Source organism: Mercurialis annua, linkage group LG2 (assembly GCF_937616625.2).
Source record: "Mercurialis annua linkage group LG2, ddMerAnnu1.2, whole genome shotgun sequence".
In the NCBI taxonomy this organism is placed as follows: domain Eukaryota; kingdom Viridiplantae; phylum Streptophyta; class Magnoliopsida; order Malpighiales; family Euphorbiaceae; genus Mercurialis; species Mercurialis annua.
Window position 1 is genome coordinate 13,509,238 of NC_065571.1, and position 16,989 is coordinate 13,526,226.

Here is a 16,989-nt window from a genome sequence, read left to right on the forward strand (position 1 = left end):
CTAGAGAAAGAATTGTCATTATTTATTAGTTCAATTCTCAGTTCGGAGCCAACTAAAAAACGTTTATTCTGAAGTCTGGATAAACGGGTCTTTCAAATCATTGTTTCTGTTACGTTTAATATGTTAAGATATATACATATAGGTCATATTTAGTTCATAAAATAAAATAGCATTAAATAAAACAGTAATTTTTTATAATGTTTATTTCACAAAATCATGGAATAGAAATTCCATAAAATAACTATTCCATGAAGTAAAGTAAATAATAATCATTCTATAAAAAATAGTTATTTCATTCCACATCTATTTCATGAACCAAATATGAAGATCTAATATCACTTATTTATATTTTAGTGTATAGTAACACATGATCGAATATTCAAAATCAAAAGAGGTTGGTTCACATTTTCAATTTTTGCATTTTGTAGGCCCAAACCGTTTTACGGCAATTATTTGAAGAGTTTTTTAATATATATGTATTTTATAAATTATTAGTAAATAAAATACTTTTTAAAATTAAAGTTACCATGCAAAAGTGTAAACTAATAGAAGTTTATACATTTTATGCTTGTAAAATTTAAAGAATTTTAGTATATCAATAATTTTATAAGTTATTAAATGTAATATTGTTTTATATAATTATTAAATTTAAATTGTATCATATTATAAAATTACAAAAATTTATTTCTAGGTTATAGAAATAATTTTACGTTAATATAAGATATAGAAATAAAGGAAATTTTTTTAAAAATAAATTAATTAATTTCATTCGATCTCAAATTTAAATTAATTAGATTAAATAAATAAATAAAATTAACTCAATCTTTTATTTTTAACAACTAATTAAATTATATAGTATAAGGCTTAAAAACAAATTTCAAATAAACATAATTTTTTTTTTGATAATTTAATAAAATATCAATAATATAAAAATTGTGCGGACATCAACCTAATTCCTATATAAACTGAGAAATCATCCTCATAACTTTCTCTATATTCTTGCATAATTGTCACCACATGTAACACTCTCAACTAACCCATCTCATCTTTGATCGCCACATATAATCTAATACTTCAATTCTTCAAAAATAAAAACATTTGGAAACCTTAAAATCCTCATAACCAAACACATGGACAACTTTAAAATTTTCATACAACTTCTGTAATTAACTCTTTGAATCTTTCACTTCTAACATCTCTTCGGCTCTATTTAAGACAGAACTCATCACTCAAACACAATCAAACACACTTGTTTTAGTATTAAAATGGCAATTCAAATTTTGTTAATTGCTCTCTTCTTTTTCAATTTCGCTTCTTGTCGCGAGCTTCATGCGTCAAAAATGGCGGAAAAACATGAGCTATGGGTGTCTGAATATGGAAAAACTTATAAAGATGATCAGGAGAAACTTAAACGGTATCAGATTTTCAAGAGCAATGTTGAGTTCATTGAGTCGTTTAATGCTGCGAGTAATAAGTCATTTGAGTTAGGGATTAATCAATTTACGGATTTAACTAATGAAGAATTTAGAGCTCTTTCGACTGGTTATAAGAAGCCTAGTAGTTCATCAATGGCGGTAACAGCATTTAAGTATGAGAATGTTACTGATCCGCCTTCTGATATAGATTGGACAGACAAACATGCCGTTACGAGTGTTAAGGATCAAGGACAGTGTGGTAAGTGGCATGATTTCAAACATTTTCCTTTCTATTTAACGCTTTTTATATTAAATATTTTGGTTAAACCTTTTTATTTTTTTTAATTATAATGAATAAATTAGTTCAATAGAGTTAATTAAATTTTATTTTGCTAAGATAATATATATCGAATCATTTGAATTATGTGTCTTTTCTTGATTCAATCAAATAACTTACGTGACAAGGATCGTTACATAAGCAAAATTAGAAGCAATTAATATAAATTGGTGAATTTAGTTATATTTACAATTTAGTCTTTCAATCATATACTGTAATTAATTAAATAATTTTTTTAATTAGTAGTGACACTGTTGGTATATTTTAATTTTCGAACATGAAACCATTGCAAAATGAAACTCTTTTCCAATATATTCGAAGATATAATTTCATTATTTACCATTTTTATCAGTGCTTCTAAAACTTACAAGTTTTATTAGTATTGGCACAATATTCATGTTAATTTTTTGATTCATAAAACCATTTGAAAAATATATATTTTCCATGTCTATTTTTATGAGCATTTTTGTTTTCATATAACTTAACTTATAAGCGAGCTTGCTATATTTCGTATGAGCAGGAAGTTGCTGGGCTTTCTCAGCTGTGGGAGCAACAGAAGGACTTCATAAGATAGAAACAAAACAATTAGAATCCCTGTCCGTACAAGAGCTTGTAGATTGCGACATTAAAGGCGAAGACAAAGGTTGCGAAGGAGGTTCGATGGAGGACGCTTACAAGTTCATTATAAATAATCGCGGTATCACTACCGAACTGAAATACCCTTATAAAGGAGCCGACGGGAAGTGTGACACTAGAAAGGTAACTTCTAGGATAGTTAAAATCACCGGGTACCAAAAAGTTCCGGCCAACAACGAGGAAGAACTAATGAAGGCAGTGGCTAATCAGCCAGTCTCGGTCGCAATTGATGCTGGTGCAAAAACATTTCAGTTCTATAAAAGTGGAATTTACAGCGGGAGCTGTGGAAGTGATGTAAATCATGGAGTATTAGCAGTGGGATATGGAAGAACTAAAACTGAAATAAAGTATTGGCTTGTCAAGAATTCATGGGGAAGAAAATGGGGAGAGAAAGGATTCGTGAGAATGGAGAAAGACGTAAAATCGGAGAACGGTCTTTGTGGTATAGCAACAGATTGTTCTTATCCAGTAGCATAAACATTCGCTATCACATTGTTAGTAGTTAGTGTTTTTTTTGGTTCTCGAAAATATTTTTAGATTGACTTAAATACATTTATTCCAATCGAGAATTAATTTTAGAAATAAAAAATTATTATTTCTGTGCTAATCGAGAATGTGATGGAGTTAACCTTTGGATACAAAGATGTACTGTGTTGATACTCTTAATTTGATCAAATTATTTTGAAGCACTCATAGTTAGCTTTGACTTATTATTAATACATTTCATTTCATTCTAATTGAAAAAAAAAAATTGATTAAGAAAGTAACTAATGTAAGGTATTAAACTCCCGAACTTTCAAGTTGGAACCAAAACTCTCTATTTCTCCAAAAAATTTTATATTTTTTTTTAATTTAGTCATTAAATTATGGATCATGTAATAAAATGGATTTTGAATTTTAATCTTCTTTAATTGTGGTTAATGACAAACCAAATGCAAATCTAGAGAAAGAATTGTCATTATTTATTAGTTCAATTCTCAGTTCGGAGCCAACTAAAAAACGTTTATTCTGAAGTCTGGATAAACGGGTCTTTCAAATCATTGTTTCTGTTACGTTTAATATGTTAAGATATATACATATAGGTCATATTTAGTTCATAAAATAAAATAGCATTAAATAAAATAGTAATTTTTTATAATGTTTATTTCACAAAATCATGGAATAGAAATTCCATAAAATAACTATTCCATGAAGTAAAGTAAATAATAATCATTCTATAAAAAATAGTTATTTCATTCCACATCTATTTCATGAACCAAATATGAAGATCTAATATCACTTATTTATATTTTAGTGTATAGTAACACATGATCGAATATTCAAAATCAAAAGAGGTTGGTTCACATTTTCAATTTTTGCATTTTGTAGGCCCAAACCGTTTTACGGCAATTATTTGAAGAGTTTTTTTAATATATATGTATTTTATAAATTATTAGTAAATAAAATACTTTTTAAAATTAAAGTTACCATGCAAAAGTGTAAACTAATAGAAGTTTATACATTTTATGCTTGTAAAATTTAAAGAATTTTAGTATATCAATAATTTTATAAGTTATTAAATGTAATATTGTTTTATATAATTATTAAATTTAAATTGTATCATATTATAAAATTACAAAAATTTATTTCTAGGTTATAGAAATAATTTTACGTTAATATAAGATATAGAAATAAAGGAAATTTTTTTAAAAATAAATAAATTAATTTCATTCGATCTCAAATTTAATTTAATTAGATTAAATAAATAAATAAAATTAACTCAATATTTTATTTTTAACAACTAATTAAATTATATAGTATAAGGCTTAAAAACAAATTTCAAATAAACATAATTTTTTTTTGATAATTTAATAAAATATCAATAATATAAAAATTGTGCGGACATCAACCTAATTCCTATATAAACTGAGAAATCATCCTCATAACTTTCTCTATATTCTTTCATAATTGTCACCACATGTAACACTCTCAACTAACCCATCTCATCTTTGATCGCCACATATAATCTAATACTTCAATTCTTCAAAAATAAAAACATTTGGAAACCTTAAAATCCTCATAACCAAACACATGGACAACTTTAAAATTTTCATACAACTTCTGTAATTAACTCTTTGAATCTTTCACTTCTAACATCTCTTCGGCTCTATTTAAGACAGAACTCATCACTCAAACACAATCAAACACACTTGTTTTAGTATTAAAATGGCAATTCAATTTTTGTTAATTGTTCTCTTCTTTTTCAATTTCGCTTCTTGTCGCGAGCTTCATGCGTCAAAAATGGCGGAAAAACATGAGCTATGGGTGTCTGAATATGGAAAAACTTATAAAGATGATCAGGAGAAACTTAAACGGTATCAGATTTTCAAGAGCAATGTTGAGTTCATTGAGTCGTTTAATGCTGCGAGTAATAAGTCATTTGAGTTAGGGATTAATCAATTTACGGATTTAACTAATGAAGAATTTAGAGCTCTTTCGACTGGTTATAAGAAGCCTAGTAGTTCATCAATGGCGGTAACAGCATTTAAGTATGAGAATGTTACTGATCCGCCTTCTGATATAGATTGGACAGACAAACATGCCGTTACGAGTGTTAAGGATCAAGGACAGTGTGGTAAGTGGCATGATTTCAAACATTTTCCTTTCTATTTAACGCTTTTTATATTAAATATTTTGGTTAAACCTTTTTATTTTTTTTAATTATAATGAATTATAGCTAAATTCGTTCAATAGAGTTAATTAAATTTTATTTTGCTAAGATAATATATATCGAATCATTTGAATTATGTGTCTTTTCTTGATTCAATCAAATAACTTACGTGACAAGGATCGTTACATAAGCAAAATTAGAAGCAATTAATATAAATTGGTGAATTTAGTTATATTTACAATTTAGTCTTTCAATCATATACTGTAATTAATTAAATAATTTTTTTAATTAGTAGTGACACTGTTGGTATATTTTAATTTTCGAACATGAAACCATTGCAAAATGAAACTCTTTTCCAATATATTCGAAGATATAATTTCATTATTTACCATTTTTATCAGTGCTTCTAAAACTTACAAGTTTTATTAGTATTGGCACAATATTCATGTTAATTTTTTGATTCATAAAACCATTTGAAATATATATATTTTCCATGTCTATTTTTATGAGCATTTTTGTTTTCGTATAACTTAACTTATAAGCGAGCTTGCTATATTTCGTATGAGCAGGAAGTTGCTGGGCTTTCTCAGCTGTGGGAGCAACAGAAGGACTTCATAAGATAGAAACAAAACAATTAGAATCCCTGTCCGTACAAGAGCTTGTAGATTGCGACATTAAAGGCGAAGACAAAGGTTGCGAAGGAGGTTCGATGGAGGACGCTTACAAGTTCATTATAAATAATCGCGGTATCACTACCGAACTGAAATACCCTTATAAAGGAGCCGACGGGAAGTGTGACACTAGAACGGTAACTTCTAGGATAGTTAAAATCACCGGGTACCAAAAAGTTCCGGCCAACAACGAGGAAGAACTAATGAAGGCAGTGGCTAATCAGCCTGTCTCGGTCGCAATTGATGCTGGTGCAAAAACATTTCAGTTCTATAAAAGTGGAATTTACAGCGGGAGCTGTGGAAGTGATGTAAATCATGGAGTATTAGCAGTGAGATATGGAAGAACTAAAACTGAAATAAAGTATTGGCTTGTCAAGAATTCATGGGGAAGAAAATGGGGAGAGAAAGGATTCGTGAGAATGGAGAAAGACGTAAAATCGGAGAACGGTCTTTGTGGTATAGCGACAGATTGTTCTTATCCAGTAGCATAAACATTCGCTATCACTTTGTTAGTAGTTAGTGTTTTTTTTTTGTTCTCAGAAATATTTTTAGATTGACTTAAATAATGTATTCCAATCGAGAATTAATTTTAGAAATAAAAAATTATTATTTCTGTGCTATTCGAGAATGTGATGGAGTTAACCTTTGGATACAAAGATGTACTGTGTTGATACTCTTAATTTGATCAAATTATTTTGAAGCACTCATAGTTAGCTTTGACTTATTATTAATACATTTCATTTCATTCTAATTGAAAAAAAAAATTGATTAAGAAAGTAACTAATGTAAGGTATTAAACTCCCGAACTTTCAAGTTGGAACCAAAACTCTCTATTTCTCCAAACTTTTTTCTATTTTTTTTTAATTTAGTCATTAAATTATGGATCATGTAATAAAATGGATTTTGAATTTTAATCTTCTTTAAGTGTGGTTAATGACAAACCAAATGCAAATCTAGAGAAAGAATTGTCATTATTTATTAGTTCAATTCTCAGTTCGGAGCCAACTAAAAAACATTTATTCTGAAGTCTGGATAAACGGGTCTTTCAAATCATTGTTTCTGTTACGTTTAATATGTTAAGATATATACATATAGGTCATATTTAGTTCATAAAATAAAATAGCATTAAATAAAATAGTAATTTTTTATAATGTTTATTTCACAAAATCATGGAATAGAAATTCCATAAAATAACTATTCCATGAAGTAAAGTAAATAATAATCATTCTATAAAAAATAGTTATTTCATTCCACATCTATTTCATGAACCAAATATGAAGATCTAATATCACTTATTTATATTTTAGTGTATAGTAACACATGATCGAATATTCAAAATCAAAAGAGGTTGGTTCACATTTTCAATTTTTGCATTTTGTAGGCCCAAACCGCTTTACGGCAATTATTTGAAGAGTTTTTTAATATATATGTATTTTATAAATTATTAGTAAATAAAATACTTTTTAAAATTAAAGTTACCATGCAAAAGTGTAAACTAATAGAAGTTTATACATTTTATGCTTGTAAAATTTAAAGAATTTTAGTATATCAATAATTTTATAAGTTATTAAATGTAATATTGTTTTATATAATTATTAAATTTAAATTGTATCATATTATAAAATTACAAAAATTTATTTCTAGGTTATAGAAATAATTTTACGTTAATATAAGATATAGAAATAAAGGAAATTTTTTTAAAAATAAATTAATTAATTTCATTCGATCTCAAATTTAAATTAATTAGATTAAATAAATAAATAAAATTAACTCAATCTTTTATTTTTAACAACTAATTAAATTATATAGTATAAGGCTTAAAAACAAATTTCAAATAAACATAATTTTTTTTTTGATAATTTAATAAAATATCAATAATATAAAAATTGTGCGGACATCAACCTAATTCCTATATAAACTGAGAAATCATCCTCATAACTTTCTCTATATTCTTGCATAATGTAATAACCCGGAAATTTAAGGATTTAAAATATAGCCACGTGTCTAATATTTTATTAGACGGGAGTAGGTAAATTAAATTTAAAGATAAATTTAATTTACAAGTGTCCCTAAATTTTTAATATGGCTATAGGATTGCAAATTTAAATTTTTAGAATTTAAATTTGATTAGTTATATAGTTAACGGAGAGAATATGGATTTATGAATTGGGTGCAGAATAATTCATAAGTCCCTAGCGAATATTTTTGGTGCCAATATTCGCAAAATATTTTAAAAAGGTTATCGTGAAAATTTGATAAAATTTGGAAGCAGAAATTTTATCAAGCGCAGTCAATGCGGGCTTAATAAATCGAAAATGATTTATTATGAATAAAATATAAGTCGGATGGGAATAAAAATTATATTTTTATTCTTGTTATATTTTATTTGGTTTTTGGTAAAATTTTCACGAAATTTGGAAATCGTTTCCGTTTAGGCTACGGACGACTAGTTTAGAAGTTGGTTTAAAGTGCATGATTGAGCTAGTACCAAATGGTACTTTAGCCAATACTATATATATGTTATAAGTTGTAAGAAATGGACATAGCAAGTCCATTTCTTCATTTCAGCAAATAAAAAGGAGCTGCTTAGCTCTCAGTACGTGTGCGAGCTAGGGTTTCGGATCAAACTTGATCTTTTCTCGATTCTAACTCCATTTCTTCAACGATTACTCAAGTAATCGAGGTAGTATACCCGTATTAAATGTTTATTTTGATATATATCGATATATTTCGAATATATATTCGTTTATAAACAGTTACCGTATCGAATCGAACGTAAACGTATTAGTTTTACGTTTCGAACGTGAATATGGATAGATTGGGATGTGTATACGTGTTAGGGGCGGAAAAATGGAGTTAAAGCACGTCGGAAAGCCCGGGAAATCAACTTTCCCGGGGCTGTGCACTCGGGTGCACGAACGTGCACCATTTGGTGCACGAACGTGCACCATGAGAGGGTGCACGAACGTGCACCCAAGGTGCACGAACGTGCACCATCTGGGGTGCACGAACGTGCACCAATTGTGCACGATCGTGCACTGCCCTGGGGTGCACGATCATGCACCCAAGGTGCACGATCGTGCACCGTGCCGAGACGCTGACGGATAGGGATTTGTTTTTGGGGCTTTTTGCCCTAAGAACTTGACATAGTTTCGTTAATTCGAAAACGTTTTAAAACGATAACTTGTGTTAGAAGAAATTGAAAAGGTTTTATATACTAAACCTAAAGACTTTTAAAAGGAGATTTTAAAAGTAAAGTTAAACGTTTATAATGGACTTTAAAAGAGTTAAAGTCAATGTTTAAACGGTTTTAAAGATTTAGCAATCGCTTTTGCTAAATACTTAGTATATGACCGAGAATTGTTTTGACAATTAGGTCTATACTATAAATGGTTTTCTTTAGGTATTGTGATACCTAAAATAACTTCTAGAGTGAAGTTAGAACGTTTTCTCAAAACGAGAATTTATAATATGGTTTTAAAAACAGACCATAAGTGTTATGTGTTTGAATGATTATATGTTTGACCTAGATCTGGGTTTAAGGACCTAGAAATTTTATAGGAAACATATATTGATGTGTTTTATCCTGTTTGCTTTGTGTGTTTAGTCCGACCAGCTAGCCAGCAGTCTGACCACAACCACAGGATTAAGTTCCAGACCTAGCGGTGTTTGTGAGTTCATTTGTTTACTTTTGAATATTAGTATTCAATTGTTTTTAAATCATAAATCGCACTAAGTATGAAACTTAGCCAAGGAAGATCCACTGAAACGAGCTATCTATTGGGCAACAATAGGACTGTGTGATCACCGGTGTTAATGAACTAGATGAGAGGTAAATATTATAAGCATACATATTGAGATTAGGTTTTAAGCCAGATGCTTATAAAGCGGCTTAAACCTAATGGGTAGTCCTGAGGTGGCAGTGATTTAAGTTCCGGCCCAGCAACCCTATACAGAGTCAAGATGGCTGTGATACATATGTATACAGCTCATCCTGTATTAAACAAGAGTTGTGCATATGCATTATATATATGATAGCACTATAACGTAATCAGGATTAGGGTTTCATTTGGAACGAGGACTGGTAATATTTTTATATACCGATATTTTGTATATACGCGATTTTGGTATTTAATTGTAAACCTATCTACTCACTCAGAAATATTTATATTTCTGACCCCGTTGTTGTTTATCATTTTCAGGTACCTAGCTACCGGGTCTGGTCGAGCTTCCACCCTTTTCCATCAGGGAAGCTTATTCTGTTATTATGTAAATAACACTTTAAACTCTTAGCTGCTGCAATAGTGTATATAGGTTCGATATGCCTGTAGCCACGTCATGGTTCCTCTGTCTATATACTCTGATAGGAATCCTGACTTTGTCTAGCTCTAATAAGTGGCTACTCAATAGGCATATGGTGTTTTATGGTGTCCCCTACGGGTGGCCAAGCTTCGTGTCTTTGGTCTGCAAAGACACTGTGTGTAGTTTTAGCTGGCCTTACGTTTGTGTGTCTGCTGTGCATGTTTTTTTATATGTTTGATATAACGCTTTGAAAAGGAAAGTGTTCGATATATTTTATTAAACATATTGTTCGGGTGCGCGGTTTGAGACAGGGCTGCCTGCGAGGCAAGGCATGTGAGCTAAGTCCCTGTACCACCGCACCGGTTTTCAAAAATGCGCGTGGGTCAGAATAACTAGGGTTATTCAACCAGCATTTCTGAAAACGCGATATCGCCTATATGAATATTTTCAGAATATGTTTTCCACGTTAAACGGAAAAATGTTTTAACGGTGTTTTCTGAAAACGGGTCGTACGCGATGTACGATATATATTTATATTTAGGAGGCGAAAAATTTATAGAGGTTTTAGGCTTGCTACGGGTTTCGGAACAACCATTCCCATTCCCTAGCGCCGGTCTCAGCTCGAGTTTCGAGGCGGAAATCGGGTCGTGACAAAGGTGGTATCAGAGCAAAGGGTGCTAGGTAACTCGGTTGAGCTGGGCTCACGAGACCTGCCCAATTCTAGGGAACTCTCACTCATGATCAGTGTGACGAAGTGAGGCTCTCCGCCCTGGAGCGTATTTTATACGTGCTTTGATAGGTACATATGGATGTCACCCTATGGGATAGGAATGAGTCCATATCGGCTATGGCCGCACCTGACAAAGGTGGTATCAGAGCAATGTTTTAGGACTTGAATGTCTGAAGTATTGTTGCTGATATTTGTTAAGTAGAGGTACTAGAAGTCATAAGAGTTCCTAGTGAACTATTGCAGCAACATAGGATTCGAGTCATGTCTTGATCAGTTGTCAGTTATTGAATACATTCAGCTATAGATAGCAACTATACATGTGTGTAGTGTGTATTGATGTTATGATCAGGAACACATGAGTTGTTCTTGTGTTCGAGATACGTTACAACTGATGGAACATGTGAGATGTTCCTAAGTTGGAAACACGTTACAATCATGAAGCGAAATGGTCAGAACAGATGACCAGTATTTGAGGAGAATGGTTCTGTTTGAACACAGGACAAAGCGAAGATTTCCTCTGAATTTTTGTTCGAGAAAATAGTTAGATTTTCTCTGAATTGTGTGTGATTGTTATATGTTTTGCTCATATAGGTTTAATAGTTGATACCTGCTATATGAAAATGTGATTTTCTATAACTATTACATACGGTACTTATGCTGAAATTTCATGTGTTTCAGTATGTCTGGGCCTAGTAGAGCTCATACGCATGTGGGGTCTGATCCACATAGTGTACCAGGTTTGCCTGTTATACCTGATACATCTGTTCCCATAGAGGCTGTTGACTCAACATCAGCATGTGACATGGACATATGGGAGGATGCTATTGGAGTAGAGGAATTAGAGAGAATGTTGAATGAAGACATACACAGTACTGGAAATAGCCATAGCTCTGTGTCTGAATCGACTGCTACATCAGCTTATCTGGGATTTAAGGTAAAAGAGTTCTTAGCTGAGGTGGACCATCTAAGGAGGGTTCAACAGCAAATAAGACACTCACCAAATCAGTCGTGGGAATACGTAAGCGAGTGGGAGGTGCAAGAAAACCAAAGTTTGGATAGGCTAAGGGATTATATGGATAAGTACACTAGGGAAGACTTGAATGTGGAGGCATATACTGTTGAGTTTATGCGTTTATGTGAAGAAGTACCTGAGTTAGTTCGAGATGGTGAGGAAGTTGCAAGTAGGTACGTCAAAGGTTTAGGGCCTGAGTTCGAGGAACTCATGGCGGTAAAGTCTGATTCTGTAGCATATCTGGCTGGGCGTGCGAAGCAGATAGAAAGTAAGTTGAGGAGGAATGACATACCCCTCCAGCCGTACTATTACACCAAACCTGAAGAACCTACTGCTACATTTCCTAGGATAGGAAACTCTGGACCCGCGAGGCACTACAACCCCTACTTTGTTCCGCGAGGGGGAAAGGATAAGGGAAAACTGAAATTCCGCGGAGGGCGAGGTAAAGGCCCGATGATTCGTGAGGCGTTTCCGTCTTCGCGATCATCGTCAGGTAATGTTTAGTTATGTGTTTAATGTTTAAGTTAGTATGTTTATGTGTTTTCAATATTCACATTAGAATTGGAAAACATAAACTACAAATATAAATCATATCCTTAAACAAAAAGAAATACATATATAAGTAAACATTAAAAGTAAATGAGAATTGAGAATTGACAAGTTAGGGATGTTAAAAACGTGCATCCTTAAATAGAAATCAATAACTATTGATAATTAACCAAATGATATGAAGCAATAATAATCCTAAAGTGAGGATAAATTATTAGGATTAAGAAACTTGAAATGTTACGGAGAAGTAGTTTGAAAGAAGCTTACAAGTGAGTATTGCAGTTTTGTTTTAAAAGAATGTATTATTGTGCTCAGATGCATCATGAATGCATATTGCAACAATCACTATAGAAAAAGGAATACTTGAATTCCATATATTTATACAAAATGATTTTGTTAGGACATGCATCATGTATATTGCATATCAAAGAGAAAGAGGATTGTATAGCAACTCTTTGGGGATGAGAGATGTCATCACCCTGAGCCACAATTGTACAAAAGTTTTAAAATGTGAATTGTTAGATTCACAGTTTTGAAGAGATAAAGTTAAAGAAAAATCCAGCTGGTACACACATATACTTATATATGTGGGTGAATATGTGTATATGCACATATGTTTGAAATTATTAGTTTGAGAAACCATTTGTTTATTAAACAAAATTTTTGTGAAATAAATTGTTGAGAAACAATTTGTTTACAAAACAAACTGTATTTGTTTTAAAATGTAAGCATACTCAAACGAAAACTCTGTAATAATGTCAAGATAGGATACAAGATAGTGGAGATGAGATGTTGCGATTTTTATTGTTCATAACATACAATAAAGATCTGGATTCTAATGTTTCATTCCGAAACATCAGAAATTATTAAGGATTGAGAAAAGTAGGAAGTGAGAATTTACATTCTTACTCTGAAATAGACTGAGATGTAAGTCTAGTGATGGACTTTTATGATAAATAGAAGTTCAAGAATAGATAATAGAAGATAATTGCGATTAAGATAAGAGAGAGTAGGATCTAATTAAACACAACTCGGTTAGTTTGACTTCAAGTAACTGTCGGTGAACAAAGTCATACGCATGTGTTTAATTAAAATGGATCTGAGATTGGTCTTACAGACAGAGCAGATGTCAGTAATAGACATATCTCTTAAATCCAAACGAGTGGTTAGATAAACCAAAACTCATAAGTCTGAGAGGAGTAAACCTCAGCACTTAACTAATAAATAATAACGAATAGTTAAAAGAAAGATGATGAAAAGGAAACTAATTCTCAGAACCAAGTAGTTACACTACTAGTTCTGATTTGAATAAAGAGAGTCGTTGATTATGTTAACGACTGACAGACTTTGTGAAGTCGTGTCAAATGAAGGTATTCATTAATAAATAATTATTAATTATTTGATGAATAAATAATATACTTAAACAGTATAATAAACCTTGGATTAACATAAATGGAAATGTTATCAAAGTGAGAAAGAGATGAGAATAAAGAACTCAAGGAGTAAGTTTCAGATGTTATCTGGAAACTAACAGAGTATAGTAAAACCCCAGTAACTAGTGATCGAACCGTTAGATTGGTTTGATTTTGGGATAGGATAATCCCAGGACGGTTATCTAAGTTTTAACCGTTGCGATTGACGAACGGGGAGGTATATGATGCTTGAAGATGGAGGTGATGCTGTGAAACTTGCGTGAATTTTGGCAGTGAGTCAAAAACGCAAGTAATCACGATAATAAGTGTAAACTTTAGTTAACTTGGAATTATCAACATAAGCTCCATATATGTATAAAAAGGATTTGAAAAATGTATTGAGACAGTAATTTCAAAAGATAAATTCCGAGAACCGAGCCATATGACTATGAAGTCGAGGCTGACTGGTAACGGAATATACATGTAGCGTACATGTATTTTGAGTGTCGGGCCAGAAATGCGTAAAGCATGGCCGACTAAAATTGAAAAATATTTAATAAACATTTTGTTTTAAATGTAAAATGTTTTGAAAATGGAGCTAAAGTTGATAGTCAGTTAATTAAACATGATAGTAACAGCTATAGCACAGTTATGAAAACTGTTAGCTGTGATCAAGGAAGATATGTATATGGAGAAGAAGTTAAGAAGTCCAATTAACATTGAAAATCCCGAAAACTAGTAATGGAAATATAGTTTTGCGATGATTGTGAAGGACGTTAGAAGGTGTTTCATAGTGAGGTAGTTAGATTATAACCACACCCACACCTATTCAACCACATTCCTGCAAGAGAGAAGATCAGCTACCCAATCTGTAACAGGAAGTTACTATAGATTGAGGAGTAAATAAAGGACATTCTATACAAGGTATAGAAACGTAAGGAAACTAAAAGATGAGTGGTTAGTTATGAAACAGTAATCATAAAACATACTAAAAGTCATCTCAATAATAAGATGAGCCATAAACAAACAATTAAGATTGAAAAGAAAAGTTAAAGAAAAAAAAATAAATAAAGATATGTATGACAAAGGTGGTATACTAAAAGAGGAATTATCAGAAGCTAGCAAAAGTAACCTAGTTTTATGATAACCCTGGAGTAAGTTAAATGGTATTAACTTATACCAACCTACTTGGATCGCTTAACAAGAAAGACTAGAGATTAGTCCTTGGAATGGTTGCAAGACGCTAAGCTAAGGAGTAAAAGATATTATATACAAATTATAGGATCAAGAGGAGTATATAAAGTGGATAATCTGTTGCGGAATGGAAGTTCAAACAGATGATAAGAACAACAGCGAGGAAGAGAGATATGATTGAGAACGCCAGACAAGATGGTGCTATGCTTTCCGAAGCATGAAGTGAGATTAAGTATAAGTGGTGTTTGGATTATAAGGGAAAAGTAAGTATATGTAAATTCGAGGACGAATTTATATAAGGGGGAGAGAATGTAATAACCCGGAAATTTAAGGATTTAAAATATAGCCACATGTCTAATATTTTATTAGACGGGAGTAGGTAAATTAAATTTAAAGATAAATTTAATTTACAAGTGTCCCTAAATTTTTAATATGGCTATAGGATTGCAAATTTAAATTTTTAGAATTTAAATTTGATTAGTTATATAGTTAACGGAGAGAATATGGATTTATGAATTGGGTGCAGAATAATTCATAAGTCCCTAGCGAATATTTTTGGTGCCAATATTCGCAAAATATTTTAAAAAGGTTATCGTGAAAATTTGATAAAATTTGGAAGCAGAAATTTTATCAAGCGCAGTCAATGCGGGCTTAATAAATCGAAAATGATTTATTATGAATAAAATATAAGTCGGATGGGAATAAAAATTATATTTTTATTCTTGTTATATTTTATTTGGTTTTTGGTAAAATTTTCACGAAATTTGGAAATCGTTTCCGTTTAGGCTACGGACGACTAGTTTAGAAGTTGGTTTAAAGTGCATGATTGAGCTAGTACCAAATGGTACTTTAGCCAATACTATATATATGTTATAAGTTGTAAGAAATGGACACAGCAAGTCCATTTCTTCATTTCAGCAAATAAAAAGGAGCTGCTTAGCTCTCAGTACGTGTGCGAGCTAGGGTTTCGGATCAAACTTGATCTTTTCTCGATTCTAACTCCATTTCTTCAACGATTACTCAAGTAATCGAGGTAGTATACCCGTATTAAATGTTTATTTTGATATATATCGATATATTTCGAATATATATTCGTTTATAAACGGTTACCGTATCGAATCGAACGTAAACGTATTAGTTTTACGTTTCGAACGTGAATATGGATAGATTGGGATGTGTATACGTGTTAGGGGCGGAAAAATGGAGTTAAAGCACGTCGGAAAGCCCGGGAAATCAACTTTCCCGGGGCTGTGCACTCGGGTGCACGAACGTGCACCATTTGGTGCACGAACGTGCACCATGAGAGGGTGCACGAACGTGCACCCAAGGTGCACGAACGTGCACCATCTGGGGTGCACGAACGTGCACCAATTGTGCACGATCGTGCACTGCCCTGGGGTGCACGATCATGCACCCAAGGTGCACGATCGTGCACCGTGCCGAGACGCTGACGGATAGGGATTTGTTTTTGGGGCTTTTTGCCCTAAGAACTTGACATAGTTTCGTTAATTCGAAAACGTTTTAAAACGATAACTTGTGTTAGAAGAAATTGAAAAGGTTTTATATACTAAACCTAAAGACTTTTAAAAGGAGATTTTAAAAGTAAAGTTAAACGTTTATAATGGACTTTAAAAGAGTTAAAGTCAATGTTTAAACGGTTTTAAAGATTTAGCAATCGCTTTTGCTAAATACTTAGTATATGACCGAGAATTGTTTTGACAATTAGGTCTATACTATAAATGGTTTTCTTTAGGTATTGTGATACCTAAAATAACTTCTAGAGTGAAGTTAGAACGTTTTCTCAAAACGAGAATTTATAATATGGTTTTAAAAACAGACCATAAGTGTTACGTGTTTGAATGATTATATGTTTGACCTAGATCTGGGTTTAAGGACCTAGAAATTTTATAGGAAACATATATTGATGTGTTTTATCCTGTTTGCTTTGTGTGTTTAGTCCGACCAGCTAGCCAGCAGTCTGACCACAACCACAGGATTAAGTTCCAGACCTAGCGGTGTTTGTGAGTTCATTTGTTTACTTTTGAATATTAGTATTCAATTGTTTTTAAATCATAAATCGC

General features: G+C 31.7%; 2 protein-coding genes across 2 annotated transcripts; both read left to right on the top strand.

The window, feature by feature from the left end:
- Nucleotides 1-1,245: 1,245 nt before the first annotated feature.
- On the top strand, nucleotides 1,246-2,995 carry LOC126669336 (senescence-specific cysteine protease SAG39-like). Its single transcript, XM_050362782.2, has 2 exons — nucleotides 1,246-1,674; nucleotides 2,273-2,995. Exons 1-2 carry the CDS (start codon nucleotides 1,266-1,268, stop codon nucleotides 2,863-2,865), a joined length of 1,002 nt encoding a protein of 333 aa, XP_050218739.1. The 5' UTR covers nucleotides 1,246-1,265; the 3' UTR covers nucleotides 2,866-2,995.
- Nucleotides 2,996-4,578: 1,583 nt separating this feature from the next.
- LOC126669337 (senescence-specific cysteine protease SAG39-like) lies at nucleotides 4,579-6,258 on the top strand. The gene is made up of 2 exons (XM_050362783.2): nucleotides 4,579-5,002; nucleotides 5,608-6,258. Exons 1-2 carry the CDS (start codon nucleotides 4,594-4,596, stop codon nucleotides 6,198-6,200), a joined length of 1,002 nt encoding a protein of 333 aa, XP_050218740.1. The 5' UTR covers nucleotides 4,579-4,593; the 3' UTR covers nucleotides 6,201-6,258.
- Nucleotides 6,259-16,989: the final 10,731 nt, after the last annotated feature.

Bases quoted from the DNA above. Each gene is read 5' to 3' on its own strand.
- LOC126669337 (XM_050362783.2), top strand. From the start codon at position 4,594: ATGGCAATTCAATTTTTGTTAATTGTTCTCTTCTTTTTCAATTTCGCT. The intron at 5,003-5,607 runs GTAAGTGGCATG...TCGTATGAGCAG, and splicing joins TAAGGATCAAGGACAGTGTG to GAAGTTGCTGGGCTTTCTCA.
- LOC126669336 (XM_050362782.2), top strand. From the start codon at position 1,266: ATGGCAATTCAAATTTTGTTAATTGCTCTCTTCTTTTTCAATTTCGCT. The intron at 1,675-2,272 runs GTAAGTGGCATG...TCGTATGAGCAG, and splicing joins TAAGGATCAAGGACAGTGTG to GAAGTTGCTGGGCTTTCTCA.